The following is a 23,949-nucleotide window of genomic DNA, read 5'->3' as shown; positions in this document are numbered from 1 at the left end:
TATAGTTTGTATGCAAAAACATTTATTCAATCTTTTTTTTTCAAAAATTTGCTCTCTCTAAAAAATACATGCAAAGCAACATTGGTGGGAATTCAATGGGAAAGCCACTGAACATATCAAGTCACATACAGTACATATAAAGTCTCACATAGTGCATTATTACCTGTGGGTCCAGACCTCTCGTGTGGCTTTTTGTGAATGGTGGGAGCTGGGCAGGGTTAGATACAAAAGGTATAGTCTATAGCAAAAATCTAAATAGGATGAAAGCTCTACTTCTAGGTACAGGTTCTTCTTCCCCAGCAAAGGTTACGATGCTTTTCCATCATATTGCTTTGTTTGCGAGAAGCTTAAGGATAAGCAATTGTTGGCCAACCTTAGGATAGGCATACACCTCTGGAACAAAAGGATTGGGCATGTAAAATTTGACATACCTAATCCTTCTTTCTCTGAACATCATTTGTCGATACCCTCTTTCTTCTAGTACTGGTTTTTCTTCACTAGCAAAGGTTATGGTGCTTTTTTCATCATATTGCCATGATTGTGAGTAATATTAGGATGGACAATTGTGACAGTTGATGGTCAACCTTAAGATGGACATAGACCTTCAATGGCTGTTGGCCGAATGCTCATTTGGCTGACAACTATTCCTCCCAAGTCACCCATACACATGCATGCTTGGTTCCACTGAGTGTGAGTGCTGAATGGAGGGAATATAGTAAACCACTACCAGGCTTCTCTAGTTTCAGTTTATCTTCCTGAGATTAACAGGAGTGGGCATGTAAAAATTTACATGCCCAATCATTATTGCTCTCGACATCTTCTGTTGAAGGAGAGTCAAAACGCCCCCCATATTCCCTTTCTTTCTGTACAGGTTTTTCTTCACCAGCAAAGGTTATAGTGTTTTTGTATTCTATTGTCTTGTTTGTGAGGAGCACAAGGATAGACAATTGTTGGCCAACCTTAAGATGGACATACACCTTTAATAGCTGTTGACTGAATGCCAAATGTAAAATTTGACATGACCAATCTTTGTTTCTCTAGACATCATCTGTCGAGGGAGAGTTAGGACACCCTCATGCACATCAGGTAGTTGGTGAAGACGAGGGTGCAGCCCTCATTGGTCCCATACCCTTTAGCTATGGATTGACAAGGACCCGTGCAGGTCTCTCCTTTCCATATGAAAATTGTTTCACGAACAAAGGTGTAGGAATTGGCCTAAGAGTCAAGAATGCTTCACATAAATGAAACTGGAAATGGCTATCATAAATACATTACCGGAGTGCTGTGTCCATGGGTGGCACATAAGAGCAAACCTTCTCATTGTCATATATAGACAACCAACTTTGCACAAGAATTGATGTTGGATGTAAATACAGATGGCAATCAACTTTTTATGGATTCTTAGGGGTCATACCAAGGCTTGACCATTTATATATATATATATATATATATATATATATATATATATATATATATATATAGTGTGTACTGATTTAATATATTAGTATATGAGGAGGAAGAGGTCATCTGTGTAATATAGTAGTATATGAGGAGGAGGTCATCTGTGTAATATATTAGTATATGAGGAGGAAGAGGTCATCTGTGTAATATATTATTATATGAGGAGGAGGTTGTCTATGTAATATTAGTATTTGAGGAGGAGGAAGTTGTCTGTGTAAGATATTAATATCTGAGGAGCAGGAGATCTGTGTAATACTGGCATAATTAAAAATCCAAAACTCAACGACTTCCCCTGTAATTTTTGTTGCCAATAGCAACCAATCACAGCTTAGCTTTCACTTGTTATACTGCTGAGGTAAAATGAAAGCTGCACTGTGATTGGTTGCTATGGGCAACACAGATTTCCTTTTGGACAGATTTCATAAGAGTGGGTGCTGGGCTCATAGTGGCTTAGTGCTGGTGGGAAGCTGTGTGGTAGTTGGAGTAGAGGAGGAGGTTGTCTGTGTAAGATATTATGTGAGAAGCAGGAGGTCTGTGAAATATATTAGTATTTGAGAAGGAGGTCGTCTGTGTTAGATAAGACTGTGAAATTAAAACTATCTACTCAAGTGCAATTCTGGTATCCCGACCTCCTACCCCCAGGGTTGGTGGGGCTGTCTTATCCACCCAAATTTGTCCCCATGGGATGAGTTCTATATGTACCAAGTTTGGTTGAAATTGCTACAGGTGTTCATGAGTTATGGTGGCACATATATACATCCTATTTTATATATATATAGATATAGATAGATGAGTGATTCTAAGGATTGATAAAATCTGATCCATCTCACATTGAGTATTGACATACAAACTTTTATGGAGGCACACAGGGTTGTCTGGAAGTTTAAGAAGTGAAGCCAACAACAATAAATGGTGTAAAATAAAAAAAAATAATCATCACTCATCTCTTAAATCCGCTGATGCTCCAGTTATCCCCACAGGTTTTTATGTACTTTTCTGTGGCGGTGACATGCGTACATTCACATGACCTCAGCAGCCAATCACTAGCCTCAGCTGTCTGGTATCATACATGCAGCCATCACCAATAAGGCCAGTGAATAGCTTTAGTGGTCATGTGGATGTACAGGACATTACTACTGCAGAAAAGCAGACAAAAACCAATGGGGACCATCAGAACACGGGCACTGAAGCATTTGGGGATTTGAAAGAGGTTGTTCCATAAAATGAAGTTATCCTATATTATTTTATATGTTTATATAGCACATTCTTATTCTGCAGATCACTTGATGTCCCCATTGTGGCTCATAGATCACCTATCAACCAGAGTACCCATAGGAAACCCATTCAAACACAAGGAGAACATACAGGAGAACAATAGCTCTTAGTGGTGTTGTCCTTGGAAGGATTTAAACACATGACTCCAGCACTGTAGGGCCACAATGCTGCCCCACACTATATCCACAGGATAAGGGACAACTATCTGATCAGTGGAGGTCCTACCACCGGGACCCCATCAATCAGGAGAATGGGAATCCCCAATGTATGTAAATGTTGTTATTCATTCACACCACCATCCCAGTCATTTCAGTGAGACTGCTGGAGATAGACGATTTAAATGCTTGGATCTCCACCGATCAGATAGACATACCCTATCCTATGAATAGCAGGTAACTTATTGGATGCATTGCATCAATAAGTTGATGCAAATTGGTAGAGCAAGTGAATGAGATACTGTACAAGTTCATATACTGTATAAGCTCAAGTCTAGCAGGACCATAGAATGAGCTGCAACAATTAGATAGCACCTGTAAAAGATGGTGGCCAGTGGACATACGTAGACTACTTTTCAGCAGTCAAGGTCAAGGTCATCGTCGATGTAACTTTTAAGCCAGTTGTTTGGCAAAGTAAATGGGTTCGTCTGGCAATTCTAACCTATTATATTACAGTTCTCCTCATTTAGGAAACAGTGATTACATTAATACTACCCACAGTAGACCCTCCATTATACTCTGTGTATCCAAATGCTTCATCCAAGCTTAAAATCAGTTTCTAATATATTATTTATAACATTGTGTACAAAATTAATGCATTATCTACATATATCAATTGTATATGATATATACAGGTCAACTTTCTACAGTGATAACTTAAGGCAAAACCATGTGATGAGGTTCAATGTCATGTTACATGAAGCCGAACTATCCCAACTACTTGAGAGCTTATCTCATGACCAATTCATTGAAAAAACGTGGAAAAGGCCCATGTTTGGTGGCCCTTATAGCTCTGACTTCAAATGCTGACACCAGCAAATAAATTGTGTCCCACACTAAAACTTTTAGACTTTTTGCCAAGCAGCAGCTTAAAGGCGTTGTACGAGATTAGATGACAGAAACAGTGACACGTTTACCTATGGGTTGGGTCTGGTATTGCACTGTACCATTGTGATGGCTTGTCGACGTTTGCTGCCTGTGATTCTGGTGCTAGGCATCGGCAGGAGCACTTCTCTACAGGTGTTTAGCTTGATTGGTTGGCTGAGGACTGGATCAGCCCAGTCAGCCAATCACCATTTGTCTGTATACATTTATTCAGGCCCCTCCTCTCTGAGGGCACCGGTTATTCTCTCTCCATTCCAGTTTGAGCATGCATACTGATCAGGTCTCTGTTTGTCTGTGTCATATCTGATTTCTGCCTGAGTCCTTTCTGTTAATTGTCTGAGTCCTATCTAAACAGACAGATGCTCTGTCTGAGACCTGCCTGAATCCTGTCTGATTCCTGTCTGAAGATGTGTCTGGTCTCTCCGTCAGCCCCTGGTTCAGCCTGCACCTCTGTTAGGACATGTCTGTCTGTTGTTTTACTTATATGTTGGAGCTTTGTAACATCATATTCCCTGTACTTTAAGGTATTATATTATGTGTCATCTTTGCCACTATTCCCTGTAATCATCTAAGGGGAGTCAGGGTTGCCACAGGTTTCTGACGTGGGGTCGTCCTCATCAGGGTGCTCACTCCGCTTATAGGTAGGGTTTTCTACATCTGAGAGATCAGGGACCATTTTCCTATTTTATTTGTTTCCTTATTAGCCATGTCCTGTTATCCGTTTTTACTCAATAAAGTGTGTACATTTTGTCTGTCTGAGTTTTCGTATTTGTACATGTCTTATATTGGTCCTTTTTGGACATTGTATTTATGTCCATATAGGCCATGTATGCGAATGTAGCAACCATTTACTTGAAAACTAGACACTTTCCATGGACACGAATGGTGCCATTTCTCTTTTGTAATCTCATACAACCCCTTGATGGTGTGCTGTTTTGGGGTAAAAAAAAGAACAATCCCTTTAGTGCATTAATTGAAATTAATGGCAGTTGTTAAAGCCTAGGAGACCAGTCATACGCATGCTCATCTGATATGGAAACACTATCGGTCCACTTATAATGAGAAATAAGACTTTTCTTCCTCAATGTTGGGACAGTTGGCTACTAATTTGACTTTTTAGATCCACCTGATTGATATGTTGTGAAAGTCTAATTGGAAAACCCCATGAATGCTAGTTGGGTTTCATTACCATCATAATGAGGAAGCAAACATCACATTGTGTAACTCCATGATCCATTGGTGGTAGGAAATCCTCTTGGAAGCCATTTTGAATAATATTTCTTAAGAACCAAGTAAATGTTTCTATCAGGCAGGGTGTAAACGACATAAGATGATTGATGTTCATGGCTCAGGTTAGTCAGTGGTATAAAATGCTATTATGTTACTATTTTCTTCCTTGTCCTACTATCTTAAGAGTCTAGAACCTTGTGCTCTGATATCTCAGTCTTCTTATTTCAGAAAGGCCATCATCTCGGCAGTACAAGTCCCCACAGGGACTCTCTGCCAGTCATCGGGCACGACTGGCTACTCCTCCACCTCCGGTACTGCTGGTAGTGCTGCTGCTTCCACTGCTGCTGCTGCTGCCGCTACTGCATCTGTCTTCGTAGATGGAGATTTCAATCTTTGTTGTTGAAGTCAAGGAAAATATTAAAATAGTCTTTCGAGGTAAACATTTCTCCTTTTACATTTTAGTGGAATATATCATTGGCTTCACATAAAAAGGAAATTAAAGCGTCTCCTAATTGGATCAGGGTGAAAGGAATTGGAAATGGACAATAACAATTTGCTAGAAAAGGGTCCTTGAAAATAAGCTGAACTCAGACAATCCTCCTTCCGGGGCCCCTAGAAATTAGCTGTAATGTGTAGGGGAATAAATATTCTGTGTCTTTTCAGCGCCTCTACAGGAAAAAGGAGGCATTACACAGTACTCAATTTAATTTATGGATGTGCTGGGTCCTCCAGAGTGAGAGACCATTGTTGCAGCCTTTCTGCACTCTGTGAAACTCTGAATTCCCTAACAGAATATTATAAAATAGGTTTTTTTTAAAGTCAGGCAACTGATTTAACCCTTCACTGCATGTTGTATCATATATGATACAGCACATATATTTTCATATATTTCTTAAGGGAATGGTTCTGCCTCTGTATTGCATGGAGTAACAGATATGAGACATTACATGGTATTACTACGTGGTTCTCAGAGCAGCCATCAGATGGCATAGTGGGTCAGTCGCAGATTATATAAAATATAATTTTTGTCATGGTTTTGGAAGTTCATGCAGGGAAGGGTTAAACAGAATTTTTTAAGATTTTCTAAAATTAGCAGGATGACAAACGACTGTATAAAAGAAAGAAAAAGAAACAAAAAAAAGTACTCATCTTCCCACCACTCCAGTCCTGGAAGCTCCTGCAGCTATTATGCACCATTCATTGTTCACATGACTACTACAGCCAGTCACAAGCTTCAGTGATCATATGTGCATGAACAGCACATGACTGCTGAGGTCAGTGATTGGCTGCAGCAGTCACATGAATGATGAACAGCATGTGATTGCTGCATGAACTTTCAGGATCAGAGTGGCGGCACTGGAGTTGCAGGACTTTTAAAAGGTGAGCAGAGGCGTAACGTGCAGTTGTTGGACCCCAATACACAATATATAACAGAGCCCCCCAACTATAGTTCTTAATTTATAGCATTGGTCTCTTCATATGGAGAAAAGCAACTTTATGCCCCCCCCCCCAACTATACCGCTAGTACTGGTCTCCTTATATGGGGAAGAGAGATCTTATGGGGCTCCGAAGACTCCAGGGCCCGGGTAGGACTGCACCCTTTGCACTTATCATAGTTACAACTAGTATTGTTTTTCTTTTTTTTATGCAGTTTTTTGGCCTCCTGGATAATTTTAAAATATCTTTAAAAATCCCTTTAAGAAGCAAGACTAAATTAAAGCTCGGTCTAAATGATAATCAAAGTCATGTTGTGTCCTGATTTTAGACAAGTGAAGCAAATTGTGCACAATTTTAAGTTGCGTAATTTTTTTTTTTGTTTGTTTGTTTTTTACCATAAAAGTCAATAAGTCAAATAATTTCCACTGACTTATGTGATTACATCTGAACTATCATGTAACTCATTTATTTGTTTTGAAGCAGAATGACTGCCTGGAACTGCATATAACTGCTAGATGACCCATAACGGTATATATGAGTCATCCACCGATTCAAGGCTGTATTGCAACATACAAATCAACATTGGACTGGTCATACTATTGGCATGGAGCCTCGGTGTTCAAATATTTGGAGCAGCACCCCAAGTATTATATTACTAGTAGGTAGCCCGTCCTAGGACGGTGACTGTACAGCGGTTCAATGTGGGTGCTGACTGTGAGCATAGCAGAAGCTGCTCTCTGCTACACTGGTGAGTGGGCATTGTTCTCCCTCAAACCCTGGCTGGTGGGTACAGGCCACAGTGACCTCCTCAATAAAAACAATTGGGTGTCAAGTCCCCCTTCTATTGGCCCACGTATATGCCTTAGCGAGTTCTGTGTTGTTTTGTAACTAAAATACTGCCCCCATGTGGTTGGATGACCACAAATGTTCACTTAGGGCTCTTTCCCACGAGCGCATATACGGCAATGGCGTTTTTACGTTTTCACGCCTGCTCCATATAAGCGCCGGAATGGGCGTTTTTCTACAATCACGGCCAGCGTTTTCTCATCCATTCACATGACCGCAAGCTTTTTTTAGCAAAAAAATACGCCGCACCCCAGGAAACCCTCGCTCTGCCAAAATACCCGGGATGCCTTCCAATGCCTATATAGAGACACCTGTAAGCTTTTCGCAGCGTTGGACGCTGTAAAAATGCCTCCCCCGCCCTTCTCTTTCCCTGCTCCCATAGGAGTCTATAGGACCCGCCAGCGTATATTGGCCAAAACATACTTCCAGAACTATGTTTTGGCTGAGCGTATATGCGCCGCCCGCGTATATGTTCTTTTTTTTGCGCTGCCGGCGTATTTACGCACCATAAATTCACCCGTGTGAATGGCTGCATTGGAAATCAATGCTTCACATGGGTACCGTATATGCGCCCGGGCGTGAAAACGCGCCGTATATGCGCTCGTGGAAATAAAGCCTAAGGCTTTTATATATGTGGGCCAACAGAGGGGGACTTGACAGCCAATTGTATATATTAGATAACAAGAAATTCTGCATTCTGAATGGACCAGAACCAGGATAATCCATGCACCAGAGCTGAGTTTGCCATTTGACACTAGATACCAATATTCTGATGAGTTACCTATGGTCTTTTGTAGGACTGCATGTAAATTACTGACTTGTGATAACACAATGCTACATTTGTATGTAGGTCAACTACATAGTCATTTAGTAGGTCAAGTTTAAATATAAAACACACCATATCTGCAGTAGTACCTACAGTGGCCTTATCTGGAGGATCTTAATAGCCTCAATGCCACATTATTATTGACTGTTCCATTTTATTAAAGCCCCTCTCTCACCAAGAAGTCTTACTTATCTTGAGTCCAAAATCTTGTAGCTCTCTAGTGTTTTCCATCCGACTACTACATGATAAATGAATGTCATTGTTATGAGCCACCCTGTAGACTCCTTCTTCTGGATCTACCACTATGAGTAAATGTGATGCTGATTCTATGGTAGCTCATGAACAGGGCTCTCATTGGGCATGTGCAATTTCCTACTTAGAGCCCAAGATCTACTACAGACTAGACTAATGTCTCATGCACAAAGAAGAACTTTGTGCATGTAGTCCTTGGGGTTCCATATGATTGATCAGTAGGTAGTCTATGTTCTGGTGTGTGGTGCTTCATACCATTTCACATTATGGGGGTAGTCTCCCCTAAGAAAAAACTGTCTCCATTGTATGGCATTCAATGGACCAAGCCTTCATGTTCATGTAGAATCAGAGGCAGATGGAGAAACAGAATGGCTCCAAATATGTCTGTGGTATCATTAAAGGGGTTATCCAACCTCTATAAAAAGGGACCAAATTGTATAAAATAGGAAAAACAGCAATACAGCGGTATAAAATAAGAAAAAAAAGTGATACCTATCCAATTTGCTGCCGATCCACTGCTGAAGCTCCAGCTCTTCTGGTCTTTATTTGCAGACATCATGTGACTGTTAGATCCAATCAATGGCCATAGAGATCATGTGCCATACCCCTGGCATCATGTCAGAGCAGTGATCCCATGAGTATGATGGCTACAACCACTGATTGGCTACAGTGGTCATAGGCTGTCTGCTTGTTCTTAAAAACTGGGAGGATTGCTGGAGCTTCTACGGTAGATTGATGGGGAACTGGAGATATAAGTTATGACGTTTTTGTATTTTATGCTATTTGCTACCATTTTTATTTTTTCTTAAAGGCCCTGTACAACTCAAAGATTGTACAGACACATAATATGGTCATGAACACAAACCCTTAAAGGGATTTTCCGGGCAAATATTATTAATGAGCTATCCTTACGATAGATCATCAATAGTTGATCGGCATTGATCAGCTGATCACCTGTTTACTGCTAGTTCAGCAGGGCTGGATATCACCATCAGGGCTCTTTCACACAAGCGTTGCGATTTTCAGCTGAAAATCACATGAACGTGAGAAAGCCGTGACCAAGTCGCGGCTAAATTTCCCGTTTTCTTGCCCATTCAGATGGGCTGCGGGGTATATGCGTTGCTAAAGTCTCCCCCCCCCCCTCTCTCCCCCTCCCATTGGCGGCTGATCTCAGAAATACAAGCTCCCATAGAAGCCTATGGGAGTTGCCAGCAAAGGGAGGGGGAGAGACTTTAGCAACACGAGCCACTGCTAAACCTCCTCCCACCTCCCTACCCTTTTCTGACGGCTCTTATAGGAGTCTGAGGGAATCAGCTATTTATTCGGGCAAAAAGATAGGACAAGTACTATCTTTTCCGTCCACGCATAAAAGCGGCTGGCCAGAATGCGCACCGTATGTGCTATCTTTTCCGGCTGACCGATTTTCCGTGCCGGAAAATCGTCCATCTGAATGGATGCCTTGGAATCCGATGCTTCAGATGGTCACGATTTTTGACCGGCGTTTTATTGTGGCGAAATAAGTTCGATAAAACGCTTGTGTGAAAGAGGCCTCAGGTCGGAAAAGAAGGTCTAAAATGCAGCTTTGCTCCCATTAAAATCAGTGGGAGTGGAACCTCCTATTACATTTTCCATTGGGTGCTGGAGCTGTAATAGGTGGCTTTTCCCCCACAGATTTCAATGAGAGCGAAGCCACCTATTAGACGTCCTGCTCCGACCCCATGTGACAACATCTGGACCTGCTGCACTGACAGGGGGCTGGTCAATCCGCTAATCACCAGGGATCCCGATCAACTATGATGACCTATCCTGAGAATAGGTAATCAATAGTATTTGCCCAGAAAACCCCTTTAAGTAAAGGACACAGTGGTCACACTTTTTGCCCAGAGGCATAGCTAGAACTTGCCGAACCCCACTACAAAATCTTCAAGAACACCTGCTCCTACTATGTGCCATTCATAATATTGTAGAAGGACCTTTCGGTTTGGGAGAACGAGGGCACCTGCTACATCAATACCTCCTATAGCCACGACTCTGCAGAAGGCAAAGCTAGTAACATTATTAATGTCATTATTAGCATTCGGAAGGAAAGTGCTCCGCAGTTTCCCCATTGAAGGTAAACAGAATAACATGCAGAATATAAACGAGATTGGAGGAAATATGTCTAAAATGATTACTTTGGAAGCCATGCTTTATACGGAGAGCTATGAGTAAGAGCCGATAAACATGTGGTGAGATTACACATTCATCCGCTAGACTGCTGTATAATTGAAACAATGGAGAGAGATTGAATTTTCACATACGCTTCCAAGTACGAGATGGAAACGGAACAACAAACAGCAACCAAAAAGCAATAGAAGTTCACTGGGAGTTCATGCATAAATTAGGAGAAGTCCTAGGAGCTATTGAGGGCTCAGCCCAGCGCCGGCTTATCCGGGTTCCTTATCTCTATTTTATTATGAATTAAAGCATTGGCGTAAACAGCGTTCAGGGGAGATCATGTTATTAAGGAGCGTTTCCGATAGCAATTACCCCTGAGCGTTGTCGTCAATGACGTCTTTTGATATCCCATTTGACCCTTTGGTGTCCTACACTAGTTCTTCTCAGCTCCAGTCCTCAAGTGCCCTCAACAGGTCATGTTTTCAGGCAGAGGCGTAACTTGAAGATTCAGGGCCCGAATGCAAAATCTGTAACAGGGCCCCCAACTATAATGCTTTATTCATAGTACTGGGCTCCCTATATGGAGAAGAGAGGCCTTATGGGCCCCCTAAGGCTCCTGGGCCCGGGTGCAACCGCATCCCCTGCACCACCTATAGTTACGCCCCTGTTTTCAGAATTTCCTTAGTACAGCACAAGTAACATAACTATTGTCAGTGAGCTAATAAAATGAGCCCCATTTATAGAGGGGAGGTACTTATCCACAAGGTGTCCAGTTCTCACCCCACTTCTATCTCCATATAGTTTCCCAAAGCCACATATAGTTTTAGTTTCACTTGCCGATTGAGGCCCAACGTCCTTGGGCAGATTTGATTTGCGGAAGCGTGGGCGTCCGCACCTCAATTAACACGCGGATTTGTTTTCCGGATTCCACATGTGGAAAACAAATCGCAGCATGCTTCATTTTAGAGTGGATTCCGTGCAGACTGCTCCCATTGAAGTCAATGGAAGTCGTCCGATCCGCGGCCTGTCCGCAATTGACATTGTGAACAGGTCGTGGCTTCTGCGAGAAAAGCAGGAGATTTAAGGAAAAAAATTCTGTAGTGCGCATGTCCGATGGCGAGCCGTGCAGACTATACGAGGTATGCACAGACGGCGCTGAAGCAGGGACGGATTCCGCTGCAGGCACCCACATGCAGAATCCGATTCCGTCAGTGGACATGAAGCCCTACACATATCAGCCGGAAATTACCCATAAGGTTAGCACTGATCAGGGGTGTAACTGTAGGGGATGTGGTTGCACCCGGGCTCAGGACCCTTAGGGGGCCCATAAGGCCTTCATATAGGGAAGCCCAGTACTATGAATAAAGCATTATAGTTGGGGGCCCTGTTGCATATTTTGCATTGTGGCCCAGAAGCTTCATGTTACACCTCTGGGATTGACCCATAAGAGTACCAGTCAATCCTTTGATGGGTCTGGGTTCAAAATGTTTTTGGCCCTAAAGGTCAACTAAAAGGCAACTCTCTTTGAGGACAGCTTTGTTTAGAGCTGATTCACAAATAAAATTTATTAAAGGGACTGTCCAGCTTTAAAATACTGATGGGCTGTCCCAAGAATAATAGTAGACTGGCAGGGGTCCACCTCCTGGAACCCAGCTGATAAGCTATTTGCTGGGAACTGATTTGTGCAGGAAACAGACAGCTCCGTTCTCACTACAGTGGCCAGACTTGGTATTACAGGTCATTCACTTCAATGGCAAATTTACCTTTAATACGACCCAGACCAGTGGGAAGGGAGCTGTCTGCAGACATTAACTTCATGCACAAGTGTACCGGCCTGATGAACAACTGATCAGCTGGGCTCCAGAAGGCGGACCCCTGTCAATCTACTGATGGCCAAACCTGAGGAGAGCATATTAATTGTTTAAAGCTGGACAACCCCATTAGTCATAAGCAGTTAAAACTCTTTGGTATGAATTAAAAGGGGTCCTCAGAATCACTTCATTTGGTAGGCATAAAGGTGCATTCTCCAGTCTAGCACTGCTCCCATAGTACAATATACTACATTCCTACCACCTCGATGCGTATTTTTTTGTTGTGCGCAAATAAACATGCCTTGCTGGTGGAAAAAGTACAGTAAAATACGCCGATGTGCACAGAAAAATGTGTTTGCGCAAATGTTTGCGCGTGTGAAACCCACATGATGAATAAAACCCATTGATTTTGATGGGCTTGTTCCTCATGCGCATATCCTGTGTGCGAGAAAAGGTAGGACCTGCTACATCTTTCTGCGTTTTACACAATAGACGTCTATGGTAGGTTCAAAAAAGCAAGGGGGGCGGCTTAAATGGATGGTAATGATTTTGTCCAGTTTTGCGGGCGTGAAAATTGAAACCAATGCTTTCGTTTTAACGAGCGGGATTTTCGCGCGTTAATACTATGCGTGTGAAGAGATAGGGCAGGCCCTATCCTCCCACTTGGTTTTATCAAACTCGCGCAAGTTTAAATAGTCAAAAAACAAAATGTAAATCACTTGTTCATGCGCTAATACGCTCCGCAGGGGTGAGCATATTTGAGCAGTCAGCAGCCTGAACCGCCCGAGGGGTGTGATACTGCATAAAACACCGGAAAAGAAGACAGCTGGCCCTTATTAGGCTTTAATAGCCATTCTATTCTACGGAAAGGGAGTAACGCGTGTGTGTAAACTGGCATTGGCGCAAAAATGATGGTACTATGCGCAGACATGCTCATATGAAGGCTTATTCACATGAACGTGTTTGAGTCTCGTTATGCAGTCGTGATAATCATAACCGTGTAACGGGTTTCAATGGTTTCGTTTTCACTAGCGGTATTCTTGCCCGTTAATACTACATGCGGGAAAGATCAGGTAGGACTATCTTCTCGCTGTTTTTTCAAACTGTTGCGCACTAGCACGCAGTTTGAAAAATCTGAGAAGAAAAAAAACCCTGTTCATGAGCGACTACGCTCTGTAGCGGTGAGTGTAGTTGCGCATATGGCAGTCTGTTCTTGCCCTCAGTCTGCAAATATGCTGCAAATATGCATACGCCCATGTGAAGAAACCCTCATTCGTCATTCGGTTTCTGCATGGAGAAACTGAACAACGGATCGGCTCCATGTGAATAGGCAGTTGTATCCAGGGGCGTAAGTAAAGGCTCAGGGGCCCTGATGCAAAAGGTGAGCTAGCGCCCCCTCTCTATCTGTATCTGTACCCGTACCCATACCTAAACCATGCTGCACAGAGACATAACTTGAAGCTTCTGGGCCCCAATGCAAAACTTGTAACAGGGCCCCCAACTATAATGCTTTATTCATAGTACTGGGCTCCCTATATGGAGAAGAGAGGCCTTATGGAGCCCCTAAGGCTCCTGGGCCCAGGTGCAACCGCATCCCCTGCATCCCCTATAGTTACACCCCTGGCCTAAACAATGGGTATCCCTTCCCTTTCGCCGGCTTTTCAGACTACATGCTAAAGCGCAAGAGTTTGAAAAAAGAGGCGGGAAGATAGGTGAGCCCGATGTATTCACTACATGCGGGAAGATAGGGCAGATCCCACTCGTAAAAACAAAACCACTGAAATCCATTGATATTAATAGTTCCCTTTTGTCCTGTTATGCGGCCATGATTATCACAGCCGCATAACAGGAGAGAATCACAGCCATCTGTTTAAGCCCTGACAGCATCATGACGGTCAACAGACACTATTTCTGCGCAACCACATTCACTATCATTAGCTGTGATGTAGCCAGCATAACATTTATTCTCTAGCAGCGCAACAAAGTTGCCATGCCGTCCTAAGGACGTATTTGTGCCGCGCATTTCACATGTGGAATTAGCAATACGCAGTGAAGACAACGCATTGATGTCAAGGGATTTGTTCTCACTACCAACTTTTTTGTGCGCACAAAAATAGTACCAGCTCTATCCTTCTGCGTATTAGTGCACCACAGGGCCCCATAGAAGTCTACGGGAGGTAGGTAAATGTGCAATACCCTGCGCAATTCAGTGAAAAATAGAACATATCTGACCTCATTAGGCTAAATAGCCTTTTAACCCTTTCCAATCCACTGTCTGACGTCTGAAGACATTATGATTTAAAGGGGTTGTCCCGCGGCAGCAAGTGGGTCTATACACTTCTGTATGGCCATATTAATGCACTTTGTAATGTACATTGTGCATTAATTATGAGCCATACAGAAGTTATCAAAAGTTTTATACTTACCTGCTCCGTTGCTGGCGTCCTCGTCTCCATGGTGCCGACTAATTTTCGGCCTCTAATGGCCAAATTAGCCGCGCTTGCGCAGTCCGGGTCTTCTGCTGTCTTCAATGGGGCCGCTCGTGCAGAATGCCGGCTCCGTGTAGCTCCGCCCCGTCACGTGCCGATCCCAGCCAATCAGGAGGCTGGAATCGGCAATGGACCGCACAGAAGCCCTGCGGTCCACAGAGAGACAGGATCCCGGCGGCCATCTTCAGCAGGTGAGTATGAACACGCCGGACCGCCGGGATTCGGGTAAGTACTACCCGGTGTGTTTTTTTAACCCCTGCATCGGGGTTGTCTCGCGCCGAACGGGGGGGGGGGGGGGGTTAAAAAAAAACAAAAACCTGTTTCGGCGCGGGACAACCCCTTTAAGGCTGTACAGCTCCGATGCTGGAAGACGTCCGTTGGGGTTCTCTTACTGTATATTGCCAGCCTCTCTGCTGTGGGAGCCTTTCCAATGTGTCACCTCATGCAGTACTGGCTTTAGCCAGCAGATAGCGCCGTTGTATAAAGGCAGAAAAAGAGTAAGCCCCCTAGGAAAACCAGGCTACAAATTGGATTGGAAAGGCTTAAATCAGGGGTGTCAGGTGTGCAAATGAACAGGCGCAAAAAGAATAGGACAATGCGCCGATCGCCGGCAAATCAACCTCATTCAAATACATTGAAGCCGCCCTAACCTAAATGTTTTTAGCCCTGTTGTGATGTTGTCCCAATTGTAGCTCCCCTATCAGCGCTGCCCGCTTTTCCTATTGGTGTTCGATGCTTGGCTACAACCATTCCTGTCATTGAAAACTCAATAAGAAGAATCACTGGAAACTTTCTGAATTAAACTTTATGCAAAAAGGACAACTTTTTTTTTCTTCCATTTTTGGATTTTATAAGGAAATCCCGCTGATATTGCATCAATGTATCCTACTAGTACTAAAATGCTTACAAGTAGAAGACTTACTGTACAAAGGAAGGGCGAAGGAAGATTTATTGTGTAAAGGATACAACCCGCATGCCGCGCTCTACCGGGTCAGTAATTAAGAGGCCCCTGGGAGCATATATCTTTTCATTCTGCTCTTGGATGTACTTGGAGATTTTCTTCAACACCTAGAATATTAAAGCGGAGATTAGTCAAGTAATACGCAGGGTGCAGTTTTTAAGAGAATGCATTAGAAAGGCATCATAATGAGTCCCTGAATGGTGTATTTTGTGGGTTACCTGGGGGGATGTGACACTATCTCGGAGGACAATAGCCACCCACAGAGCTTATTTATAGGCCAAGCATTTCCAGTCAAGTCATGTATTGTTCTTACATTGTGGAAAGTTTAGCAGCAGTGGGGACTTAAGACATTGGGAAGCCCCCCTCCCCTTGCTTCAATTCTACCTATTTAGCCAACCATTATCAACGTCTTTCTTTTGTCTACAAGATCTGGGAACAAGTCCAGATTCAGATGTTACCAGTGCCCTTCACTGTAAAGAGCCTTTTCGAAGGCTCTATCAATGGGGTTTCTGGAAGCTCTATGCCTTAAGATGGATGCGGGGGACGCACACTGCGCCAATTAACAAAAATAATCATAATACAAGGACAAAAAATGTCTTCTCCATAGAGTACGAGGCTGATGGGATTTTGTACAGTATGGGAAAAGAGTACATTGGGTTCTAGATCTTTGAGGTGATTGCATTAGTATCACAGTTAAAGGCTAAGGACAGCTTTGGGGGCATCGCATGTATTTGTGGATGAAAACCAGTTTTGCAATAGGGTTGAATTAAAAATTTGGCACCATTGGGCCTCCGCCGCTTCTACAGCTTCACTGTATATGTGGAAATGTTAATCTAGGAGTGCTTCTCAGAGGGTGATTTCGGGGTCATGGCAAAAGAGTGCCTAGCATATAGCAGGAGTGTGTGAAAATGAGTGTATTCACATGGGCAAGTAAGATGGAGGTTCGTGGAAATTGGACTTACATCACATGTGATTTTTCAGGGCATTTAGGCATTAAAGACACACTGCACGCGCGTCGCTGTACATACGTTTTGCAGGCATGTGAGAAAAATTGCTTGTGCTAGCAATAGTTAAAATGGTAAAATATGTACTGCATTTGCATGGAAATCTCATGGTATGCGAGTGCTATGCAAAATCTCTTTATACTTCCATAGGGGATACCGGACCATTCTTGAGAAAAAAATTGGCACAAAAATAGGACATGCTGCCATTTTCTGATCCTGGACTCTCAGTCCAAGAGAAAAATCGCTCATATGAATTAATCTATTGAAATTTATGTGTTTTTTATGTGTGAGCTCTGTCCTCGCAATCGGACAGAACGCATGTATGAAAATATTTCATGTGAGAAGGAGAAGAGAGAGAACAAAAGAGAGAGGAAAATGAAAGAGAGAAAGCAAAAAAAAGGGAAAAAAGAAAGAGGGAAAGAAATAAAAAAAAAAGAAGGATGGGAAAAAAAGAGAGCAAGAAAAAGTGAGAGCAGACAAAAAGCAGTGGAAAGAATAGAAAGAGTGCGGGAAAAAAAGAGAAAGAGAAAACAGTAAAAAAGAAAGAAGTTGTGGAAAAATGATGAAGAGCAAAAAAGAAAAAATAGAGAACTGAAAAAAAAGTGAGAGTAGAAAAAAGAGAGAGAACGCAGAAAAACAAAAGTGCGGAAAAAGAAAGATGCAAGAGAACGCAGGAAAAAGAGAGAAAAAGGGACTGAAAGGGTAAATTCATACTTAGTCGTCAAATCACTCCGCCATCCTGGCAAAAATACAACCTAACTTGCATGCCACAGCCCGCTATTTGTATCAAACACTGGCACCACCCTGTGGGGCGGGACATGCCCTACCACTTGTCCATCAGCTTTGCACATGCCCCACCCAGCAGGGTGACTTGTTATGTAGACATTCAGAATGGCCACTGATCGAGCCTGCTCATACAATGTCCACAAGGGCCACGACAGTGTCTGTTACCATCAGCATACTGTACGGTTGCATATAATCATCAGCAGTTGTACAATAACCATCAGTCCATCCAGTTCAGCCTATTACCCCCCAATGTTGAAGGCCAATGAGAAAAAAGCCAATTTTCATTATTTTAGGAGGAAACAAATTCCTTCCTGACTCCAATCTGGAAATCAGAAAACTCCCCGGATCACCGACCCTTCTGAATTAATCAGCGGCTATAACCAGAGGCGTAACTTGAAGCTCCTGGGCCCCAATACAAAATCTGTAACAGGGCCACCAGCTATAATGCTTTATTCATAGTACTGGGCTTCCTATATGGAGAAGAGAGGCCTTATGGGCCTCCCAAGGCTCCTGGGCCCGGGTGCAACCGCATTCCCTGCATCCGCTATAGTTACGCCCCTGGCTATAGCATAATATTATTACACTCCAGGAAAGCGTCCAGACCCCTCTTGTACTCTTTTAACGAGTTTGCCATCGCCACTTCTTCAGGCAGAGAGTTCCATAGTCTCACTGCTCTTACAATAAAGAACTGTGTCTCTGGGTCTAAAATAGACTGCGTCACTAAGGGGTTAAGAGCGTGCTATTGGTCTGACGATATCGCACCTGCCTGTGTAAATACAGTCTCAGGAGAAATTCAACATAATATCTAATGTATTGGATGAATGATGCCCTTTGTTACATTCTATCTAGTTGCTCCATAGAACTCTAGGCTGCCCGTACATTATAAAACCCTTCACGGTAGTCGCAGAACTGATCTCCTGTTGTGCGAGGGGCTATAAAAAGGGACTGTGAGTCCCCTTGTCACAAATAGTAACTTTTCTCAGTATCAACCAGGGCCGAAGCGGGAATAGAATCTGCTGGGAAATTAATTTCCAATGTACAAAGGTTGAGTTTGCTTTGGAAAGTTGCCCAGATCGACAGTGTGATATAAAGAGATTGGGCAATTATCCCCCCAAAGCTTAGCCCGCTGAGTGGCTGCATGTTGAAACAACCTTTCCCAAGCATTTGAAGGAAGGATTAAATCTGCTCACCAAGAAATAGACAGATAATAATGTGAAATACCAAGTCTGACGTGTGACTCCATCCTGCTCTCAAAAGTCTAGTTGTGTCGATCTTGGACGGAGTTCAAAGCCGTAATGTTGCACGGAGACTTGGTGACTCTTTGCAAATTCAAATCCTATTTTATCCAAGCCAAGTGTCCTTCAGGAGAGAGTCAAACTATAACCCAATTTCCCACCGATAACTTCCTCTTGTGTAATTCGCTTCAGTTTAGAAGATAGGGCCACGCAAAATGGGACATTAGAACCTAAAAACTTGGCAGCATGGACGGATATTGATATGGATAGGACATGAGAACATGCTAATCCTCTTTATCTCTGGTCAACGAGATCCAGGCTGCTTGAAATCTCAATGGAAAAATCTGTGGAAGGTATTGAGCCAGAATATTCTAAATCTATAATAAGGCGGAAATAGAATCCGCAAATTCCCATATAATTATATTTGTCCGTGGCGGCAGGTTGGGGCTCACTGTTGTAGAGAGAGAAGGTTTCAGCCTTCTGTATTTCTACATACACTCTACTCAAGGAGATGGGTTTGGGGTGTGCAACTTGTGTGCCTACACTGGGTACTGTATATCAGTTGCCCCTGCTGAAGATTTCTCAAGGTTGTGATCACCACGAATCATAGTATTAGCAGAGTTTTTAATAATGGTTGATAGTTGATTGGTGAGGGCCCACTACTTAGGATTCCTGCCGATCAGCGTCGCTTGGGTGAGTGCTGCGGCCTCTTCTTAAGCCTGTGACATCCCGTTCATCGTCACATGGCCTAAGAGAAGCTCAATTTCTTTCAAGTAAATGGGACTGAGGTGCAATAATCGACACAGCCACTATGAAATGTATGGCGCTGTGCCAGGGTTGGACTGGAGTGATACTTAGCCAAATGCCGCTGTCACTTCAATCTGTTGAATGGTAAGGATCCCAAGCAGCGGACACATAGCAATCAATTATTGATGACCTTTCCTGAGGGTAGGTCATCAATAGTTTAGTCTGGATAACACCTTTAAAGAGGCTTTGGAAAGCAGTGTATGAGAGCTGGGGAGGGAGCAAAATATTGACACTGGTGCTAAAGCACACGCATGGGTCCTGTGTAGCATCACAGCATCAGCGGTGGACCCTGTAGAGTAGGATTTGGCTCTAGACAGCAAGGTGTCTATTGTCCCAGTTAGCCTATCAGTAGCTTGCTTAGGGTATTTCTACCAGTTCCTCTTTACAGAGGATACCGGGACTACATTTGTATACTGGTCTCACTCATTGGTTGGGTTTGTTTGCCTTTGTACTTCTAAATGTGCCTTGTAGCGCCTTCCTTTTTGGACCCTATACTTCAGACTTTATCTACTTGCTGTTCACTTTGTTCTGACTATTGTTGAGTTTGAACTCCGACCTCTGCTTGTTTATTGGGTTATTCTGTTATACCTTGTCCTTGTATATTCCCTGTCCCTTATTTAACACCTTGAAATGTATAGGGAATCAAGTGAGATTCTGGAAGTGGGGTGCCCTTTTCAGGGCGGGTGCTCCACTTAATTAGCAACTTCAGTCAGTTCAGACTAGGGAAAGATCTTAGACCTCACCTCCGTTTCTACTACCAGCAGTTATATTGTCTCACATGTCTAGCTACCCAGCAACCCCCTGTATTTCACATGTTATTAAGCCTGTCCTCTTTTTCCTGTGTCTGTTGGTCAATTTCCCTTGACAGGACTGGATGGACATGACAGGTATTCAGGGTTGAGACCACCAAAGTTCAACATCACAGCAGAAGTGATATGTGAAAGTGGAACAAGAGAAAAGCAATGCAACAATGTACCTTCTCATAATGTGTCTCCATACAGAGGAAGATGAAATAGGCTGTGGCACATGCCAAGCACCCCTCCAGGTAGGAGCTGCCCCCGATCTTCTCTGCTTCCATGTAGTACATGTTGAGAGTCTTCACTGTCTCCTCAAAGAATTGCTTCTCAATCTAAAGCAGAAGTTATAAAGCTTGTTATTATATTACCCCTAATACTCATATCTAGTGCTGATCTGGCACACGGAAGGCAGATATGCATCTCCTTTATTGAGAGGCATGCACATCTTAATAATTTAGTGCAAATAAGGCTAAAACCAGCATATACTACACAGTCTTGAGAAATTCCCCCCTCGGTTGGTTGCACTCGCCTCTATCTACATACCCAGGATAAGGCAGGGGATCTTGTTTGCACCGCCCCTGGTATCTGTAGAAGTAATCCAACATTAAAGGACTTGTGCAGGTATAATAGGGGTGTTGTTTCAGTTGTTGCTACAGTTTGTATTGCTATGTGATATATGTCTCCTGTTCCTCTGAAGGGGAGGGGCAAGTGGGGATTGAGTCTTTGTATGGGACAGGAGGTATTTAGTGGAAGACAGCTATACATACTTGGAACACAATAAACAGGGTGGACTTCCTTCTTAATATACTCCGTAAGCCGGAGCTGGTTCATTTGGTCAGCTGTTATATTGCTTTATTAAAGGTTACTGAGCAGCGCTACGGCCTCCCATGACTACATCTCAAAAAGTTGACACTTCTGGGTCCCTGCACTGTCGAAGTGCCAATTTGCAGTCAAACCTTCCAATTTCCCAGTGTGACCTAATTCGCACCACGAAGGCCTGTTGTCTGCCCATGTATGTTGACAGGGAAACCCTGGTTGGGCCTCATTCATACATGTAACATGGCATTGTTGGTCCGTGCGATATCGCTGCACTTTCTTGCGGTGATACTGCCACTTTGTAGTACTTCAAAGTCGCATGTGGTGCTACAAAGTCACATGACTTTGTAGCACCACATGCAAGGATTTTCGGGAAAGGGGGGGGGGGGGCATTGAAATATAAGCCTTACCCTGAAAATAAGTATACATCACTGCAGCTCCACTGCAGCTTCTCCCGGGCACTGGTTGCCTTCTTCTCTTCTTGCCGGGAATTGAAGAATCCCCACCTCCTGGAAGCGCTGGCTGTGATTGGGTGACACTTAGCCAAAGACGGCCAGCACTTGATGAATGGCTGTGATTGGTTCATCGAGCGCTGGCTGTGATTGGCTAAGCATCAGCCAATCACAGCCAGCACTTCCTGGAGGCGGAGATTTTTCATCCAGAAGATGATGAAGAGAAATAGTGCCAGGACGCGAGGAGAAGATGTTGCGGTGTCAAAGAACGCTTCTAAGGTGATGTATACTTTTTTTTTGCAGCCAGGGCGTAGATTATAGCTTTGACAGTAGGATTTACTACTGTCAAAATTGCATTGCACTGCATGAAAATCGTGTTTTCATACAATGCCATGCGACAGAGAGGAAGGCTTCATAAGGAAACATGGGCTACAAAACCTTGCAGTTCGCGGGCATATCGCCGGATTGGCAAGTTTTTTGTGTCGGGTTGTCGCATGCTACAAAACATCACACATATGAAGTAACCGATAGGAAAGCATGGGCTTCTCATACTGTACATGCGATCTGTAGCATTGTAGCAACGCGACAAAATCGTGCAACTTTGTTGCCCATGTGAATGAGACCTAATGCTGAAGGATCTGGACCTTGCGAAGCCCGTCTCTCCTCCGGTCTCTGCTACACCTCCTGAACTCAGGGACTCCCCTTTGCCTGACCTAGGTCCACAAATCTTCATCGGATTAGAAAAAACATAGTAGTTTTCTTCCAGAAATAGCGCCACACCTGCCCATCAGTTGTGTCTGACTGTGCAGCTTAACTCCATTGAAGTTACTGGGGCTGAGCTGCAATACCACACATCACCTGTGGGACAGGTGTGGTGCTGTTCTTGGAATAAAACTGACAAGTCCTTTTAACTCAAAACTTCCCTGTGGACAGGAACCATCAGCGGAATAAGAGATTATGCTTCTCTCTGTAATGACAATGACCGTTGCCTCTTCATTGTATACCAAGCACAGCGCTGTAAATTGTATAGTGGTTGTGCCTGGTATTCCAACTCAATCCCATTTACTTGAATGAGAGTGAGCTACAAAAAAGCCATGTGACCAGTGAACATGATGCCATAAGCCAAAAAAGTGGCTGCAATGGTCACCATAGTGCCAATCAGCAAAGGTGCCAGGACTCCCACTAATTTGTTATTGGTGGTAGTACAAGCATTTGAGTCCTGGAAAACCCCATTATGATGGTTGGCATTGGGATTAGCCCATTCTTATGACCACTGTTAGGTCTTACACCCACATGCCCTCCATCAGTCCATCAATCTGAGTGACTTCCAACAAGTCCTGGTCATTGGTGCTAGACTAGCCTGGCCAGGATTTCACTGCCAACCTTGTGGGTTTTTCTCACATACCAAGAACTGTGTGATCGAGGAGAAACATCCAGCGAAAGAGGATCCTATGGATGGAAGAAAAGTATTGCCGAAAGGGGTCAAAGGAGGATGTCAGGAATCGTTCTGATGAAGAGGTGATGCAAAGTCAACGGGCCGAAACATTGCGTAATCAATGCTTATTTTGAACCTTCTAGCTTTTTTTGCATGTAATCACACAAAAAAACCCCACAAGAAGGCCCCATTGATTTTATGTATAAATACGCAGTGAATATGCATGTATCATACATCATATGTATATTTACTCCATCCCATTGATTTCAATGGGCTGTTGGAAAATAAGACATGCTGCAATTTTTTTTTCACGTGCATGAAAAACGCATGTCTGAATACCCCAATGCAAATCAATGAGGGTTCAGCACTCCGTATTACACGTGTAATACAGAGTATGAATACGCCAGTGTCAATGAGCCCTTAGACAGTGCTCCAAGCAGCTTGTCCGAATGCACAACTCGCCGTTCCTTATCACAGATGCGCTATAACAGTAGCAGTTCCCGCGCCATCTAAGGGCAGCTTCACATGAGCGTTAACTCTTTGTGCATGAACGAGGTATGAGGAGAAACATAATCAGGGTGTTGTGCGCATGTCCGCGCATATTACTGTAACATAATCAGGGTGTTGTGCGCATGTCCGCGCATATTACTGTAACATAATCAGGGTGTTGTGCGCATGTCCGCGCATATTACTGTAACATAATCAGGGTGTTGTGCGCATGTCCGCGCATATCACTGTAACATAATCAGGATGTTGTGCGCATGTCCGCGCA

General features: G+C 43.5%; 1 protein-coding gene across 6 annotated transcripts in view; it reads right to left on the bottom strand.

Moving 5' to 3' along the window:
• Window positions 1-1,488: 1,488 nt before the first annotated feature.
• GOLGA7B (golgin A7 family member B) overlaps window positions 1,489-23,949 on the bottom strand; it is a 227,428-nt gene continuing 204,967 nt past the window's right edge. For all 6 annotated transcript variants that reach the window (XM_066601095.1, XM_066601093.1, XM_066601096.1 and 3 more), the window contains 3 exons: window positions 20,654-20,806; window positions 15,851-15,952; window positions 1,489-5,457 (listed from right to left, as the gene is read on the bottom strand). In XM_066601095.1, the coding sequence (XP_066457192.1) occupies window positions 5,344-5,457; window positions 15,851-15,952; window positions 20,654-20,806 (369 nt within the window). In that variant the 3' untranslated portion in view covers window positions 1,489-5,343. The remainder of the gene's footprint in view (window positions 5,458-15,850; window positions 15,953-20,653; window positions 20,807-23,949) is intronic.

The sequence above is a fragment of the Eleutherodactylus coqui genome, chromosome 4 (genome assembly GCF_035609145.1).
Source record: "Eleutherodactylus coqui strain aEleCoq1 chromosome 4, aEleCoq1.hap1, whole genome shotgun sequence".
Lineage (NCBI taxonomy): Eukaryota > Metazoa > Chordata > Amphibia > Anura > Eleutherodactylidae > Eleutherodactylus > Eleutherodactylus coqui.
This window is presented reverse-complemented; position numbering and strand designations above follow the sequence as displayed.